At 37.7% G+C, this 19,550-nt stretch overlaps 3 protein-coding genes across 3 annotated transcripts in view; 2 read left to right on the forward strand and 1 right to left on the reverse strand.

Moving 5' to 3' along the window:
- LOC147846122 (uncharacterized) overlaps positions 1-19,550 on the reverse strand; it is a 418,287-nt gene that overhangs the window by 248,621 nt on the left and 150,116 nt on the right. The gene's annotated exons all lie outside the window — the stretch shown is intronic.
- On the forward strand, positions 1,440-13,421 carry mcrip1 (MAPK regulated corepressor interacting protein 1). Its single transcript, NM_001045471.2, is given in 5 exon segments — positions 1,440-1,537; positions 4,926-5,008; positions 7,033-7,148; positions 10,749-10,853; positions 12,678-13,421. Coding segments are annotated over 4 exon segments (294 nt in total). The 5' UTR covers positions 1,440-1,537; positions 4,926-5,000; the 3' UTR covers positions 12,743-13,421.
- The window catches only part of alyref (Aly/REF export factor), a 10,364-nt gene continuing 7,580 nt past the window's right edge, over positions 16,767-19,550 (forward strand). The window contains 1 exon segment of the mRNA NM_001105108.1: positions 16,767-17,136. Within this exon segment, the coding sequence (NP_001098578.1) occupies positions 16,876-17,136 (261 nt within the window). The 5' untranslated portion in view covers positions 16,767-16,875.

Below are 19,550 nucleotides of genomic sequence, written 5' to 3' on the forward strand. Positions count from 1 at the left end.
TGGCCTCTGTCCATCATGGCCTCCTGACCATCCCCATGTCATAATTGGCTTCATCACTTATTCTCCTCTCGATTGTTGTGCGATCTGGCGCAATATGGCTGCCATCGCGTCATCCAGGTGGATGCAGCACACTGGTAGTGGATGAGGAGATTCCCCTTATGTGTAAACCGCTTTGAGTGCCCAGAAAATGTAAGGAATTATTATTATTATTTTAGATGTTATTACCAGTATGTTAGTTTTAACGAGATCTATATAAATAGTGTGCTCCAAAGCAGTGACAAAATTTGCGTTTGTAAGATATAAACATCTAAAGCTTGTAGTTGTCACTGATATAAACATCTAAAGCTTGTAGTTGTCACTTCAATCCAAATGGGACAATAATTTATTTCATGTCACCTCACACTTTAGTTTCTCATCAAAGCTGCTAAAATAAAAATTGGTGTTTTAAATTGAGAAAGTGGGCTATATGCACAGCTAGTATTTTTCAGCCAATTATGACCTTCGGTGGAAGCTTTATGTGGCTATTATCAATTTCATGAGATGACTTTTACAGCATCAATGTTGTAATGTAAATCAAATATAATCAGTTAACTTGACCTAATACGCATCCAGTTGGTTGTTAAAACGTAAAAAGAGACAAAAAACGTTTAAACGCAGGCGTCGTCAGCCACAGGCCAGCGCAGAAATTCCATTGAAAATACTGGGGTACAATTAATTTCCATATTTTATAGACATGGCTAGCAAAATATAATTTAATGCAGTGCTTCTTGTTAGGTCTGACACCCACTTTTTTTTATTATTATATCTTAACCGCTGCGATTTTGTAAGGGATGACAATTCGCCGGAAGCCCTGAGGCTGGATGACTGGAAATAAACATCCGACTGAATACACCCCATTCACTCAACGTTATGACGCGCATGCGCTACTCGCTCAGTTGAGTATGGCTGACCCTATGGTGATTGCTAAAAGGGATACAGCTGCGATCAGAAGTTAACGAGAATTATTTATAATATTTATTAAATTGTCAATTCATTGTATTTTTTATCAACGTTTACTCCTACCACAACCAAAAACACATCACAGAAATGTAAAAACAGTAATTAAACCGAGTATTATTCATAGTAAGTTATTAATTAGATGACCATGGCAATTAAAATCTTTTTTATTAACGTCTAGCCCTACTACAACCCTCACTATAATGCAAAAGTATTAATAATTATTCTTAAGCATTGTGAATTGAATAAACTAAATTGGCCGTGGAGTATGAGCGTGAATGCAAGTGTGTGTGTGCTTCCCAGGTTGCATCCGCTGCGTAAAACATGTGCTGGATGAGTTGGCGATTCATTCCGCTGTGGCGACCCCTGGTTAATAAAGGCACTAAGCCGAAAAAAAAGAATAAATGTTAAGCAATGTGAATATCCGCAGCTGTATCCCCTCTAGACTTTACCCCGGAAGTAATTGGTTGGCATTAGCAACGTTTCGGCCGAGCCAGGCCTGAATACAGAGATAGCAGGAGAAAGAGAAACAAACAGACAGGTTTGAAAAGCTTCATACACTCATTTTGTCATAAGCTGAGTGCTAGTCTGAATGTGTCGCGATGCTTTGTTTACACTCAGATTTCTCGTAGAGTCCGCGTCAGATTCCCACTATGAACATAATGCTAACCGACTAGCTGCCAGCAAGTCATAAACAATAACAAACACTGAGTTACTCAGTTACCTTGATTCAGATAAACCCTGTGCTTGGGGACACACAGAAGCAGGAGTGTGTGTTTGTGTACACTATCGACAGCTCAGACATGTTACTGATGGGTTTAAGTCATTGATGCTGCTGATCTGATCATATCTAACTTACTGACGTTAATACACTCTTCTCACAGTATCTTATAACATTCCTATTCATTAGGGTGAAGTTGGTCCTATATTTGCACATTCAGACTTTCTCCTTAATAATATGACTTCAGAAAAGTATTCTCCGTTCATTCTACATGAGGATATCATAGTAGCAGCCTGTGACTATCAAAGTACAACATGTACACAGTCAGATAAATAGTGCTAATGTAGTTTTGAAGCCATACTTACACGCGATTTCAGATTGAGGTAATGTTGGTTTTATATATTCACACATTTCGACTTTCTCTTTAATATTATTATTTCAGAAAACTATTGTTTGCAAAGTCCAAACTGGGAAATCCTGTTATCATCGGTGTTGAGGTTAATGCGTTACAAGCAGTGGTGTAAAGAGTACTGAAAAATCATTTTTACTTGCCTAAAAGTGTAGTGCAAGCAGAGTAAAAGTATCTAAAGTAAATATTACTCAAAGTATGAGTAAAAAGTAGAGCTTTCAAAAGTACTCAAGCGTAGTGAGTATTACGCTGTGAAAAGCTGATGTGTTTGCATGTAATTTGTGTGTAAACGTAACATTCTGTAGTGCATTTAGTTATTGCCCAGCAGGCACACAACGTCATAAGACGTTAATATTAGGTAAGGTTTAGGTTGTGATGTCAGGTGACCAAAATTTAATGTCTATCCAGCATCTTTTGTTACTTTGATATCCAATATCGACGCTGATATGTTGAAATTTGGTTGATTCTGCGTTGTGCTAGAAAGTGACCAAAATCTAACGTCGAGCCAACATCTTAAACCAACGTCATATTGATGTCAAATACTGATATTTATATGTCAGGTATGGCAACCAAAATCCAACATCTGATAGACGTCATAGTGGTAACGTCCACATAAGATGTAACATTAGGTATTTGGTTGATTTTAGGTTGTACATTGATGTCGGCCTGACGTTGGGTTCTGACGTCAACCTGATTTTCATTTCCAAACAAAATGCAATGTCCCCCATCGTTGGGGTACATTGTCAATCTAACGTCATATTGACGTCCTGTGTCTGCTGGGTGTTTAAGGCCTTTTTGGTCATCATACCGTAAACATCCATCAGCATGCATCTAAACAGTCTCTGGGTCAATGTGTGTGAAGATTTTGCACATCTTCTTGGACACTTTTAATGCTTGCAAACAGTTTGCTGCAATTATAAGTCCCCCATGTCTTGAGGTTGATTATTATATGTGATTTACCTTCTATGTGTGATTTGATTGGACAGGAATCACAGGACGGATGTGTCCAATCCCCATAGACAAGCATAAAGTGGTGACTGCAGGTTGAAGGAAAGTAGTGGAGTAAAAGTACAGATACAGCACTAAACATGTACTCAAGGCAAAGTAAAAGTACTCATCTTTAAAACTACTTAGTAAATTACAATTCCTGAGAAGAACTACTCAATTACAGTAGTTAGAGTATTTGTAATTTTGTTATTTTACACCACTGACTACAAGAACATGAGTTACGTGATAATATTATATATATATATATATATATATATATATATATATATATATATATATATATATATATATATATTTTTTTTTTTTTTTTATTTACTATATATAATATACACAATTATATTATTACTTTTCTAAGTAACGAGTAAAGTAACACATTACTTTTAAATATACAGTTGAAGTCAGATTTATTAGCCCCCCTTTAATTTAAATTGATATTTTTTTTAAATACTTCCCAAATGATGTTTAACAGAGCAAGGAAATTCTCACAGTATGTCTGATAATATTTTTTCTTCTGGATAAAGTCTTATTTGTTTTATTTCGGCTAGAATAAATGCGGTTCTTAATTTTTTAAACACCATTTTAAGGTCAAAATTATTAGCCCCTTCAAGCTATATTTTTTTCGACTGTCTACAGAACAAACCATCGTTATACAATAACTTGCCTAGTTACCCTAATTAACCTAGTTAAGCCTTTTACTGTCACTTTAGGCTGTATTGAAGAGTCTTGAAAAATATCTAGTCAAATATTATTTACTGTCATCATGACAAAGATAATATAAATTAGTTATTAGAAATGAGTTATTAAAACTATTATGTTTAGAAATGTGTTGGTAAACTCTTCTCTGCGTTAAACAGAAACTGTGGGAAAAATAAACAAGGGGGCTAATAATTCTGACTCTTACTGTAAGTAAAAATATTTGAGTTACATTTTAAAACACAATGCGAGTTACTTTTTAGTTCAGTTTTATATATATAAATAAATAAATTGCTGAATTAAAATTAACATAGTCACGTTGAATCACGCTGTCACCAACAGAAAGCTGGAATGGGCAGAAAAGAAGATGGCAGAGCCTTACATTTCTGTGATGGAAAAACTCTCATTATTCTGAACACATGGAAGAAAATGAAAAGAGCATGATCTGAATGGACAATGATTTGATGACAAATGATTTGACTTTTTAATAAGAAAAAAAGTACAAAAGTTGCAAATGCATCACTTTAAACAGACATTACTCTGTATATGCGGCATGTAGAGCTCTGGGGTCAGGAAGTTCTCAGATAACATTATCCTGCATACATGTTTTATGTGTTTTTTTTAAGGTAAATGATGGTTATACAGTGTGTTGTCAATTGCAGAGCTTCTCTATTTTAAATAAAAAGAGAAAAAAACTGCAAGTTCTGAAAGAGATCAAGCCTCAGAAAAAAAAAGTGACGCAAAAGTAACGTAACGCATTACTTACCATGAAAAGTAACTAAGTAACGCAGCTAATTACTTTTTTGGGGAGTAACTCAGTATTGTAATGCGTCACTTTCCCCAACACTGGTTATCATATATTGGTGTACAGTCAGTAAATAGTGCTATCGTTGTTTTGAAGTCATGCTTGCATGCGATTTCAGACAGAATATTTAATGTAGCATGCTAAATATTAAAGTTGTCACTGTTAAAAAATGAACAAATGTGTGAATATTAAACCAACTTTACCTCAGTTTTTATGTTAAAACGCACAATGATGACAGTTGATGTCTGAATTAAATCGATCTGAAGTTATTTTTTGTGTTTTTTTTCCTCTAGAAAACACTGAAGAGCCTGCAAAGTTTCCTGTTGAGCCTCATTTTGTGAGATTGTGAGGCAAGAGACTTTAACAGAATGACAAGGTAAAGGTCGCTTTTTATTATGAAGACTAAAGAGTCGTTTTATAAACTACAACAGAACAGAATCCGTTTTAAGCGGACCTATTATACAAAAATCACTTTTATAAGGGGTTTAGACACTGTTGTGTGGCAGCAGTGTGTAAATATACGCAGCTTCTAATGGTAAAAAATGTATTAATTTTATTGTTTATAATCAGACTGGATGAAAACAGTCTGCAGACACACTTTGATTGACATTCTCCCTTTGTATGATGTCATCAGAGGGGGAAAGCCCCGCCCACTAGCGACCATCTCTCCCTCATTAGCAATTTGTCGCTCTGCAATACACACACACATACATCAAAACAAGCTTTTATTTTTGGATCAGGATTCATTTTTCCACAGCATAAATTATATATATTAAGAAACTTTTACATTATATTTTAAAAAGGAAATATTCTGCTGATTTGTTGATGTTTCCACACATAAACAGTGACATAACACAACATTCCACAGAGATGAGCGTGGTTATCTGCTGTTTTGAAATGTTGAGTTACAGTTACGAACAGGGCTTGACATTAAAGAGCCATGAAACCCCCTCGTTTCAGCAGGGTGTTTTCACACCTCTACTTTGGAAAAAGTCAGAAAAGTGGGCGTGTCCAGCTCTGTTTAGGGGGGAGTGTCGAAGGAACTAAAGTGGGAGGGTGTGGGAGTGTCTATTTGGGCACGCGCAAGTTTCAGAGTCAAAATACACACACAGGAGAAAGTGATGGTGTTCATCTGTAGTCATGGACATCAGTAGTCGAATTATTTGCCAAATTATTAAATGGTGGACTTTAACTGCAGTTTGGCTCTTTGATTCAGGGAATTTATTCATGTCCCTCGCGACAAACGAGATATTTGATTCGAGGAACTGCTGTAAGCGTGTATTTTTCATGCAATGTATGATACCGCACGGCGAATGAAAGAAAAATACTCAGCATTTCCCGGAAACTTAGATGCACACGGCAGGTAGTGTCAGAAAGCCGCGTGTGTTATTCCGGTGACAAAATGCGCTGAAAATCCTACACGAGGTTAAAGTTTGGTTGTGGTGCCAACATGTTTACACTCGGTGCAATAGTTAACTTAGTTCGATACGAACAAACTGAATAAACAAAGAGCACTGCTCGCTCACTTACCAAATCTGTAGAGACAGGACAATCACCAGCAACTAGAGCCGCGACTTTATTAAGAGGAGACTACAAGCGAATCCGGATCTCAGCGTTTGCAGATGAGAACAGCTCTCAGGTAAACAATAATCCTCCTTAGACACGTAAGTTATTGTTGTCGAGCGTCGCGTACACTGTTAATCCACACGTGACGCCAGCTGAGCTCTCACAGAGAGAAAATGAAAACAAAACTTCACTGCAGCAAACTATAAAAGCAACACTTCACGCTTGTTTTGCCAACACAACGTGGCGTCTCTGTCGTGAAAACACTGTGACAGTAATGAATATTGATGAAGTTGCACAATAGAGCGCGCTGATTGGTTTGAACCAAGCCTTACTCATGCATTAATGTATCACACTGTAAGACGTAATAAGACACACTCTGGCACAGACGTCCAGTCTGCACACTGGAATACACGCTATTATCTCATGACCGTGACGCAGCTTCAAAAATTCGTTCCAAACCGGAAGTACGAATTTGCTTGAAATAACGCAAAAACAACCAATTTACACTTTTTAGTGAAATATAGGTGTCCTAATAGTGTTTTTAGCAGTGTGGGACACATATACCACTGTCAACAGCTCAAACACATGTGTTTTGGTGTTTCGTGACCCTTTAACACCCGCCAAATGCGGGTAGATTTCAGTGGGGTTGGGATGCAGTTTAACAGATGATTCATCTAACTATAACCTATTAAATATACATAGCTTATTCAAGAGTCTGCACAATATGCATTACTTTATTAATTTTGAAGGCTTGCACTTCAAAATTAGGGTTAAGGTTTCTGAGTTTTTTAGGTAATGAAGTGAGTTATTCAGTGATATGTATCTCTCTTCCAGCTCCTCTACACCTAGAATGCACACGTACAAGAGGACGTCCAGCCCTCGGTCACCGACGAACACAGGAGAGCTTTTCACACCAGCGCATGAGGAAAATGTGCGCTTCATCCATGACAGTAAGTCTGACACACAAGACATTTCCTTATAACTGCGCACAGATTCAAGACAACGTGTGCATCCCTAGACAATTTAAAGCAGAAAATAATCCTTGTCATTTCTGACTGTTGATTGTGCTGTGTCGTGTCATAGTAAATACATTTGATTTATTTTTAAAGCTGTTTACAATGTAGACTGTGTCAAAGAAGCTCAACACAGATAGGATAGTAAGTTGAAGCTGATTTAGTCCAGTTTTTAATAGCCCCTTTCACACATACAGACCTTTCCGGAAAATTGCCGGCAATTTTCCGGAAAGGTTGTATGTGTGAACAGGTCCTTTTTGAAAATCCCGGTAAATTCGTTCTGGCTATTTTTCGGAAAGAGAAGTTGTAACATTACCGGCAATTTGCTGGAATGCTGCGCTGTGTGAATGCAGAAGGAAGATTGCCGGAATAAGCGCGTGCACGTCTAGAACGTGCTGACGTGAGACGTCTGCTTTAGCCAATCACAACAGTCAGAAGCATTTACGTCCGCGCGGTTTGTGAGGATAAAAGCCTTTGAATATTTTTCCAGACACATTTAGCTGCTAGAAGTTAGTCAGGTCACGTTTATATGTTCTTCTTAATGCTAACTGTGTAAATAATCATCGATGAGATGCTTATGATAAGCCGTTGTTTGTTTACCTTCAAGCTTTGCGTGCGTCTATGAGCGCCTGCACACGCACATATTATGAACATCTCGACATGCGAAAGTGATCCTGCGAAAGTTGTTCACAATATTGATCATCCACAGAGTTTGTAATTTAGTCAAATGTTTACAAATACAAGCGCAGCCGTTTAAAGCTCATTTGTGGTGAATGATGTCAGAATTTACCGGTATTTTGGAATGGATGTGTGAATGCTCTTTTCCGGAAAATTTCCATAACGTCCTCGCCTGTGTGAACAGCGCTTTTTTTTTTTACAATATACCGGTAAAGTCGTTCCGGAAATTTTCCAGATATTTACCTGTATCACTGTGTGAAAGGGGCTATAGTCAAAGTTCAGTTCAGTGCAATACAAATTTCACTGCTAAAAGCCAAAACATTAAAGAGCAAATCCACCGATGCCAAACTCCACAAATCCCAAACCAAGCAAACCAGTGGCGACAGTCGCGAAATAAACTTCACCAATTGACGAAAGTGAATGGGAAAAAAAATCTTTAGAAAAACCAGGCTCAGCTGGTCACAGCTTTCAGGAATCGGTCTCATGCTCTCCACCACAGCATCCGCTCAGGATACGGGTTGGGTCCAAGATTATGTAGACCTCGGGATAAGGAGAAACAGACTAGCATAAGAGTAGATCCCATTCACATTATAATATCTTTTTGAGGAGTGTTCCCATCTCTGCTTGCCCTAAACCTTTCGAGCAATGGTCTCAAACTCAACTCCTGAAGGGCCGCTGCTCTGCATAGTTTAGCTCCAATCATGTCCAATTCACACCTGCCTAATAGTCTATAGCAGTCTTGAACACCTTGATTATTTGGATCAGCTGCAGCCCTCCAAGAATCAACCTGAGACCTATGTTTTTGAGAATGTGTGTTTCAAAACATCACACACTCTTTGATGTGCAATTATAATTACACAGGGCAAGCACTTTGTTTGTATCATACGATATATGACCAGTTTTTCAGTGGCATTGAAAATTGGATTTAATGATCCCGTTATAGGGCGAGGCAGTGGCGCAGTAGGTAGTGCTGTCGCCTCACAGCAAGAAGGTCGCTGGGTCGCTGGTTCAAACCTCGGCTCAGTTGGTGTTTCTGTGTGGAGTTTGCATGTTCTGTGTGGAGTTTGCATGTCATTCGCATGGGTTTCCTCCGGGTGCTCCGGTTTCCCCTACAATCCAAAGACATGCGGTACAGGTGAATTGGGTAGGCTAAATTGTCCGTAGTGTGTGAATGTGTGTGTGGATGTTTCCCAGAGATGGGTTGCGGCTGGAAGGGCATCCGCTACGTAAAAACTTGCTGGATAAGTTGGCGGTTCATTCCGCTGTGACAACCCCTGATTAATAAAGGGACTAAGCCGACAACAGGGTTCTTACGGGTGCTGGAGATCCTGGAAAATGCTTGATTTTTAATATAGTGTTTTCAAGGTTAGAAAAGTGCTTGGATTTTGAACAAAGTGTTTGAACTTGCTTGAATTTGAACTTAAAGGGCTCGAAATTGTGACCGTTTTGGTTGCATATGCGCACAATTTTATCAATGTGACTTCGAAATATATTTGGAAGCATGTGTGCTAGTGCATAAATTGTTGTCGTGCGACCAGTTTTCATTGCAAAATGTTCACCGCATGCGCGTATTTATGGAGCTAATAATAAGCCAAAACAATCTGAGTCTGAATGTCCGATTAAAAAAGTTTTGAATTTGTATTTCTTAACTTGATTATTGAACATCTGAAAACTTAATATTTGAAGTCAGATTTTTATAGACATTTTTAAACTTAATTTTTTTTGGTTCTGAATTCAAAGACTGCAGATATTGGGTTTGTAAAAAATAAAGTTTTACGTTTTTAGGAATTCAAATTAACAATTCAAATTCGGATAGTTTTGGCACTATTAGCTTCAAACGTATTTAGGAGACATTCATCCAGAATGCATCTTTGCACCTGAAACGCCAAACCAATGACCGTTAAAAAAAAATAGTGACTGGTCCTGAAAGTTTGGTACTACACCCAAACAAAATCTGACTGTAAGCTCATTTCTTAAGATATCAACTTTTGGTAGAAAGAGGCCAAACTTAAAAACATACTTCACCCAATAACTGAACATTTTTTAATTTATTTTTTAATCACTTTTGGGTAAACTATCCCAATAAATCTAGCTCTGAAGTACTCAACAATTTAAGTTGAAATGTCATATCGTGTGGTTTTTAAAGTAGCACAATGTATTTTAATGTGAAAAAGTACATACAACATGTATAAGTGCAAAAAACCGTGGTTATTAGGTGCTGGAAAAGCATACAAATGCACCTTGAAAGTGCTTGAAAAGTGCTAGAATTTGAAGTTGGAAAAGGTGTAAGAACCCTGCGACAAGAAAATGAATGAATGAATGAATAAATGAATGAATGAATGAATGAATGAATGAATGAATGAATGAATGATCTCGTTATAGATGTACAGGTAGTAGTCTATTTCTAATACATTGCTTACATAGGCTGGTTGTTTTTGACTGTTTTCAAGAGGGTTCGGGTTAGGGCTGTAGTGTAAAATCACTGTTTAAACATTAATGAAATTAGTCTTAAGTATAATTGCTTTATGTGATTGTAATTCAGTCATTATTTACTCACCCTCAACTCGATTCAAACCTGTTTGAGTTACTTTCTTCTAAACACAAAAGAAGATATACTAACGAAAGCTGAAAATGTGTAACCATCGACTTCCATGGTATTTGTTTTTCCTACTATGGAAGTCAGTGGTTTCAGCTTTCTTCAAAATATCTTTTTGATGTTCAACAGAGTCTCATAAATGTTTGGAACCACTCAAGGGTGAGTGAATAGTGAGTAAATTGTCATTTTTGTGTGTACTATCCCTTGAGGTCTCTGCATTTCAACCTAAATGTTGTTGCAATGGTTTCTTTTTTGCTTTTCAGCTTGGCTTTGTGTTTTGAGAGACATTAAATGCCCACAAAATCATGAACGCAATGATCGTGGACCACAGGAATATGTGGAGAAAAACCCAAATCCCAACCTACATTGTAAGTTCATTTTCATGTTAGCATTTTTTTCGAGGCGGGAGTGCACTATACACTGTAAAAGATATCTGTAAATGAGCAGTTTTACATACTTTGTGATTCATGTTTTTATTTTCCCCTGTTCATTTTTGGCGTTTGAATTGCATTATGGGAGCTCGATCTTTCTTTAAATAAGTTTTAACCTTGAAAGGTTTCTGTAATTGTACGAATTTATACAAATTAGCCTATAAATCAAAAAGTGAAGAATTGCCGTGAGATATTGTTGAATTGCCCAGCCTGATCTCATGAGAAAAATACAACTATTTTACGTTTTGACAGTTTAATGGATTATTCCTACGAATTTATATAAATTCATTCGTACGAAAACGTAAGATTTTTTTGGAGGACAAATTCATACGAATTAGCCGCTAAATCAAAACGTTTCAAATTGCCTTGAGATAGCGTTGGAATGCCCAGCCTGATCTCACAAAAAATTGTAAATATTTTATGTTTTGTTAGTTTAGTGGCTAATTCATACAAATTCCTAGGAGTGGAGTCGTATGAAGATGTATGATTTTTAAAAGGAGGCGTGGTGCTAAACCCCGCCCCTAAACCTAACCGTCATTGGGGGATAACAAATCTTAATAAATATTAAATATTAAACTGTACGAATGAAATTGTATTCGGACAAATACAAAAAGTCTTACAAAAAGTCATGAATAGTCGTGAGATAGCATATGAATGCCCTGCCTTATCTCACAAGGAAACGTAACTATTTTAAATTTTGACAGTTTAGTGGCATATCATACGAATTCATATGAGTGCAGTTGTACAAAAATGTACTATTTTTAAAAGGAGGGGTGGCGCTAAAACCCTGCCCCTAAACCCAACTATCATTGGGGGATAAGCAAATCATACTAAATTGTAAAAATGAGGTCGTACAAATTAATTTCCATTCGCTGCTAAACAACAAAAGTTATGAATTAGCGTGAGATATTGTTGAAATGCCCAGTCCAATCTCATGAGGAAGCGTAATGTAACTATTTTACATTTTGAACGTTTGATTTTTTTTTTTTTTAAAGGAGGCATGGCACCAAACCCCACCGCTAAACCAAACGCAAATCATACTGAATTGTACGAATGAGAGTGTACAAAGTCATACGAATAAGACGCTTAATCAAAAATTGCCATTAAATAGCGTTGGAATGCCCAGCCTGACCCAACGAGGAAGCGTAACTTTTTTTTTTGCCAGTTTAGTGACTAAGTTATACGAATTCACACGAGTGCAATCGTACAAATATGTATGATTTGTAAAGGAGGCGTGGCACCCGATCCCACCCCTAAACCCAACCTTCATTGGGGGATGAGCAAATCATACTAAATCGTACAAATTTATACAAATTAGGTGCTAAATCAAAAAGTTACAAACTGATGTGAGATATCGTTGAAATGCCCGACCTGATCTCATGAGGAAAGTAACTATTTTACGTTTTGTTTAATGGATAATTCCTATGAATCTAGTGATTCAATCAGACGAAAATGTACGATTTTTTTTTTAAGAGGAGGCGTGGCTCCAAACCCCGTCTCTAAACCAAACCGCCATTGGTGTATAAGCAAATGGTCCTAAATTGTACGAATGTGATCGTATGAATTCATACGAATTTGCCGCTAAATAAATAAGTTACGAATTGCCGTGAGATAGCATTGGCTGTAATCTGACCCTTAGAGACTGGTGGAAAGATGAGTAGGAAAAATGTTTTTGGAGCCGCTCCAATAATACATTTAATATGCAAATTACCTTCACGTCATGTTTTGGTCGGCTTAATATCTGTCCGTTTGTTCTTTCAGCTTTTATACCAGTGGACCTGAGTGACCTTAAGAAGAGGAACACACAAGACTCCAAGAAGTCTTAGACTGTTCGCTCCCTTTCTGATCCACAAGTGTTTATTTTGTTTATTTTTTGTCCTCCATTTTACATTCGGGACCTTTTTACTCTATCAGTCTTCTATCGACCAACAAAAATCCACACAAGCCGGGGATATTTGCCCACCTTCAGTCCAGAAAGTTCATTCTTCTCTGCTCATGGACCTGCGTCTGGACTTACAGGCTGCCGCCTATTTATGCTTTACGTTTTCCAGAGCCGTTTGAGCCATTTTTCATATTCATCCAGGCTCTGACTTTTTTTTTTTTTTTTTTGCGCTTCGGGTTTATAATAATTATGTGCATTTTTTCAGTGTCGAGATGACAAACGAGAAAAGCAAAGAACAGTTGAGGTGCTTAAACTGCTGTTGGACAGACTCTACACAGACTTTCTCAAAAAAACGGGATGCAGTTCTGGATTTTTCCAAAACACGCTCGTCATCCGCCGCGGGGTTCAAGTTAGTTTTATAGATGCGTAGATGAGTTAGCGAGGTTTTGTCTGATAGCACAGGTAAGTTCGACTCAGCAAACTTTTTTTAGTAGATGTACCTCCATTTTTAACTATGAATTGATACACCTTCGATATCTTTAAGTAGACTTTTCCACGTTTATTTTTTTTTTTCGTTCCCAGCCCTTAAGAATAAAATTTAAATAAAGATTACTTTTATGTTATCTAAGCCTCTCTGTTTTGTTTTTCTAATGCTTTAAACATCATAAAATTGAACAGTTATGCATTTAAAGGGATAGTTCACACAAAATTACAAATTTTGTTGTCATTTAATGCTGATTTATACTTCTGCGTCAAACGTTGACGCATAGCCCTTCGCCGTGGCCGTCAGCGTGACTGACGTGCCCCTCTCAAAAAATGTAACTACACGTCACAACGACGCGTATCACAAGCTCTGTGATTGGTCGGCTTGGTAGCGCTGACGAGTCTGGGCGGGACCGAGAGCTGCACGAATGGCGCGAGCCCAATGGAGCGATTGTTTACAAGTGTGGAGCCCCGTGAAGGAGCTCCGGATGGAAAGTTTTGTTTTGTCTTTACCTCATAGTTAAAGTTGTTGCACGTCCGCCGGTTCCTGCCTCAAAATGAGCGAGTTTGAGCCACTTGTACATCCCGGAAGTGTTCAGGAAAAGCAAAACATCAGCGAAGAAAGTCGACACAGAGGAACATTAACACCTCACTGCCAACTAGCGTTTCGGAAGTGTTAATGCAGACCAACAGAGACAGCGCGCAGAAGTATAACTGCACAGCTACGCGCGTTGCATGCGCCGTGGGTTACGCCAGTCACTTGACGCAGAAGTATAAACCAGGCTTTACTCATTTGAAAGATATATTGAGGAATGCTTGAAAAAGCAGCCATTGACTTTCATTGTATTTCTTGTTCTTATTATGGAAGTCAACATTTTCACCATTCTTCAAAGTATCTTCTTTTGTGTTCAACAGAAAAAAAATACACCTGTAATGGTTGGGAACGCTTGAAAATGAGTAAATAGTGAATAAATGTTCATTTTTGGGTGGCTATCTCTTTAAGCAGTTTAGTAGATGGATGCATTTAGTACAATTTATGTCTTGGCAAACAATGAATGGCAAGCATCAAAATCATGGTTCAGTCATTTGATATGAATGAAAGATATATGAAATAATAATGTTTAAACTAAAGCTTTCGCATTTGCCATCCGCATTTAAACTCGACATGATCTACATTTTGGAAACCCTCAATATGGTCCGTTTTTATTGGTTAATGCTGTGAAAGATGCACTTTAGGTAAGCTCATGACATAATGATCCCATTCTCACTACTCTGTAGATCAGTGGTTCTCAAACTTTTTTCATCAAGGACCACCTCAGAAAACAGTTGTCTCTCCAAGTACCACCATACAGAGCAGTATTGAAGTACAGTAGCATAGTTGGCCCAGTAAAGCAGCTACAGGTTTGCACAGTTCAAAAATGTGGCAGATTAATTCCTACTATTAAGAATATTTATTATTGTCAGTCACAATGTTCACAATAGTCTGAACATTAACACTGTACTGGGCTTATTTGTAAAAAAGAAAAAAAAAACTAAAAAACTTCAGCATTTAAATCAAAATGTTCGTTTAAAAGTTAAAAATAGTAGGTTACTGTTCTTAATTTGTTTTTGTTTTAAATCCTGTACTTAAAGGTAAAGAACACCTGGAAATGTTGTCTGGATCTCAGAAATATAGGCTATATGTCATCATATATTTAAATAAAAAACCCTTTTGGATATATTTTGAAATATATGTAGCATGTACATATGACATATTTGATTCCTCCACGTACCACTAGAAGGAAGCCCGTAGATAATACCACTCCACAAGACGTAAATCTTTCTCAGAAGCTCTTATTAAACATTATACTTATGCTACATGTCTTTTCATAAATTTGTACATGGTGGGTACCTATTTAAAATATGCAGACAATATGCAGGTTTAGGTCAGGGCTGTGGGCAGCCATTTTAATGTTTTCAGCTTCGATGAACTGCTTTCATTAAATGTAATTAAAATATTCTTGTTTATGTTCTTTTGTTTGTTTGTTTTGCCAAAGGATATCACTAGTCCCTCACACTGCGATCTTGATAATCTTTTCTTCAGTCTCTTCCACAGTTTTATTCAGGTTTAGGTCAGGGCTGTGTGCAGCCATTTTAATGTTTTCAGCTGCAATGAACTGCCTCCATTAAATGTAATTTAGATATTCTTGTTTTTGTTTCTTTGTTTGTTTGTTTGTTTTGCCACAGGATATCACTAGTCCCTCACACTGTGATCTTGGTGATGTTTTCTTAATTCTCGACCACAGAGTTTCATTCAGGTTTAGGTCAGGGCTGTGGGCTGCTATTTTAATGATTTCATCTTGGATGAACTGCTTCGATTTATGTTATTTTAATATTCTTGTGTTCATTATTTGGTTTGTTTGCCACAGGACATTAATAGTCCCTCACACTGTGATCTTAATAATCTTTTCTTCAGTCCCTTCCATAGAGTTTCATTCAGGTTTAGGTAAGGACTGAGAGCTACCATTACAATGTTTTCAGCATCGATTAACTGCTTTGATTAAATGTTATTGAAATATTCTTGTTTTTGTTTGTTTGTTTGTTTGTTTTGCAACAATACATCAGCAGTCCCTCATACTGATTGGTTATTAACATTCATGAGTTTCTTCTGTTGAACATAATGATAGTTTAAAGAAAGCTGAAAACCTGTAACCATCGACATCCATAGTAGATTTCCAGCTTTCCTCAAAATATCTTTTGTGTTCAAACAAAAACTCAAAGAAAACGTTGAATCAAGTGGAGAAGACTCAATGATTCATTCATTCATTTTTTTGTCAGCTTAGTCCCTTTATTAATCCAGGGTCGCCGCAGCAGAATGAACCGCCAACTTATCCAGCACGCAGCGGATGCCCTTCCAGCCGCGACCCATCTCTGGGAAAGGACTCAATGATGACAATTTTAATTTTGAGTGAACTATCCCTTTAACAAGGGCTGTTCCCATTCATCGAATCTTTAGTTTTAGCTTACCGCTAGCTAGCATGTTTGAATTTTGAATAAAGAAGGTTAATAGGAGATAATGTCCATGTAAACATGAGACAACCTAAATATACCATTTTAGAAAGAACATATGCAAAAATTTACTTCACTGCCCAATATCTCTAATTTGAAGGCTGGTTTAAAAAAGTTTTTTGAAACTCTTAAAGGACTTTTAAATCGAAAAGCAACCAAAACTGCACTCCATACATACATATACTTCAAAAACTAAACCCTCTCTCGTTTTCATTTCTTTGTAGTTGAATTTTATTTACATATCTTATTTCTCTTCCATAATGTGAATAACTTGATTGTAATATTTGATATGCTTTCGATTGTAAAATCTTCAGCATATATAATTAAAAAAAAATTATAACTTCGCTCATTTCGGTCATTTCAACCGGAAGTTGTCGACTCTCCAAACCTACGTCATCAGCTTGCCGCTATAAACTTGGCTCCGGCGGCACTGCGTTGTTTCCTCTCGTGCGAGTGAGCGGTAGTGCAGGGACAGTGTAGTACTTCATCCGTGCTGATTTAGTGTTTTAGCTAACTGCAGTGTTTAGCGTTAACAAAGGCCAGACAATGGCAGACAAGATGGATATGTCCTTAGACGACATCATCAAGCAAAACAGACAGCGCGGGGGTGGAGGCGGCCGCGGAGGGAGAGGAGGCCGCGGGGGGCGCGGAGCCACAACCGGCGGCGGCCGCGGAGGAGGTGGCGGCGCCAGCGGACGGCTCGGAAATACAGGCGGAGGATTTGGAGGCCGCGGCGGGGGTTCGGGCCCCATGAGGAACCGCCAGAACCTGAGCCGCGGAAGAAGCAGACCGACACCGTACAGCAGGGTAGGAGAAAGCGGAGAAAATCATGGGCGCATCCACATGCCTGGGTGAAGTCCCGTTTTTTGTCTTTCTAGGCTGCCAGCAAACATGGCGGCTAGCTCGCTGTTCATGCCCCTGGAGCTCTCCTCCGGGAGTGTAGATCGGGCAAGCTCGGTAGATATATATTGTGCTTAATCTGTTCTCTCCCTAAGCCCATTGTCTCGCCATGATCTCCAAACATCCCCGGGCGGCTTTGTGGATCTCCGGTCCCGCGACGCCATTTTGGAGATGCTCCCATTCAGCGTAACCTTACGCTTTCTTTGTTTTCGACACCATCCAACGCTCTCGTCTCTTCACGTGGTCTACTTTGGCTGTTGAGAAGATCCTCTCAACCTGTATGTGTTTTTGTGCTTTTCAACCACTTTTGGTCCTCGCTGGAGTCTGGCTTTTGTTTGGGAGGGGTTTTCATGGTCGAATATCCTTGAAAGCAGAAAGATAGTTGCGTAATGTCGGAGCCAAAGAGGATTAACAGACTTTTTCCCACATCTTTGTCCTCCACTGAAGGTGAAATGCGATGAAAGTGAAGATTCTCCTCTTCTAATAATTAATCTGAGCTTAGTGAGGGCTTTATTTATATAAGCGCGTCAAAATGGCGTGGCTTCAAAATGGACGCTCCAAAGAGGCTTCAGATGCCGACCAGCCATGGACATTTTTTGATCGCCTTGCGTTATTTTTGGACTTTAATGAGCTCCTCTTCGACGGGGAACCCGAGGAACGTCAAGATTCAGCCATGGAGGCCTGCTGGAGTCGTGTGGAGTGAACGGCAAGAGACTCTTGGGTTGATAGTGGCCTGTTCACTGGCTGCGAGGAGGGAGGGAGAGCACTGGGGGATTCTGCTGTTAGCAGCAATAGCACACAACGCATTCACTCCCTAAAACATGCTGTTTTAAATGTTTAGGCCTTTAAATTAACCCTCTGGTTTTACAACTTTTTTTCCAAAGTCAATTTTAGGGTTGCACGGTTTACCGGTACTGTGGAAGTATCACGATACTATCGCTCCAAAATAATGGCGGTGCCATTGTAGTTTGTAAACGCTAGTATCGTCATTAACGGTCTATCTACAATACATGTTGCATGTGGAAAACTCACTAAAATGCTCACCATTTTAAGTCCGTAGAGCCCATTAAGGTTACACGTTTTCAGACGTTTTAAACGCACACCTAAATCAGTTCATTTCTGTTCTTGAAAATAAACCACATGAAATTTTGAATTACTTTATCTGATAAAAGTGGGGAAAAAATAGATGAAAACCCCAGAATAGCAACAAGAAACATTGAAAAACTTTTGACCACCTCGTATAGCCTAATTTTGTTGGAAAAATGCTTTTTATACATATATATATATATATATATATATATATATATATATATATATATATATATTTATTTATATTTGTATTTGTTTGGTATAATCTTTGTATTTTTGTTGGTCAGTTTTCTACAAAAATTATGAACAAATTTTAGGTGAAGCGCAAATAATACTTTTCAACAATAAGGGAATTCTGAATTAAATTTAAGTAGGCCTATTATAACATGTAAAATTTAGTGTTTCCAACTATTTTCTTTGTAATTTGAGTTATGAATTACAGTATCGTAATACTACTTGGTATCGTGATACTTCAGCTGGTATAGTACCGTAAGATGAACTAATGGTATTGCGACAACACCGGTCACTTTATTTAAAACAACGAATTATGCTATGCTTAAGCTTCAGTGATGCCATTTTGTATTTTGTGGGGTTTATTGTGCACCATGTTCACCTCAAACGTAACCATATAACAGCAACTTGGTAAATAATTAATTGGCAAAAACCAACGTACAGCTAACACTAAGTAGAGCTGCGTGTTTACGTTGTTTTTTCTTTTGTCTTTTAGACCAGTTAACATTCCAGTTTTGCTTTTAAAATTTATGTATGTAATTTTATTTTTTTTTTTACAATTTTGATGTTTATTTGGACTTTTCCGCTTAATTAAAACAAGCATTAAGCCCCATCCCCTCACATTACTTTTGTCTGTAGAATCTGTGACACATTTTGCAATTTATTTTTGTTTTTAAACCTGGTTTTATTATTTCCTTTAACTTTTGTGGTGGTATTTTTGGACAATTTTGTATATTAAATCTGCGACTCCTATATGTAGTCGCGCCAGGTGGAAGAAAAAATTATATAATGCTAATTGCTTAGATAATTTTAAAAACAATGCTTAAGTGTTACTTGTGAAGGTTGGGGGATGATATCTACAAACAAGTTAATGTAATCTTGACATGCAAATCTATCCAAATGCGAAACCCAATGTTTTATGAAATGGAGTATGTAACTTGTCGACTGTTGCTGATCTTCAGATTTTACCATCAAAAGTTGGACGACTTAGGATTTTATCA

This window comes from Danio rerio, chromosome 3 (genome assembly GCF_052040795.2).
Source record: "Danio rerio strain M-AB ecotype USA chromosome 3, GRCz13ab, whole genome shotgun sequence".
Lineage (NCBI taxonomy): Eukaryota > Metazoa > Chordata > Actinopteri > Cypriniformes > Danionidae > Danio > Danio rerio.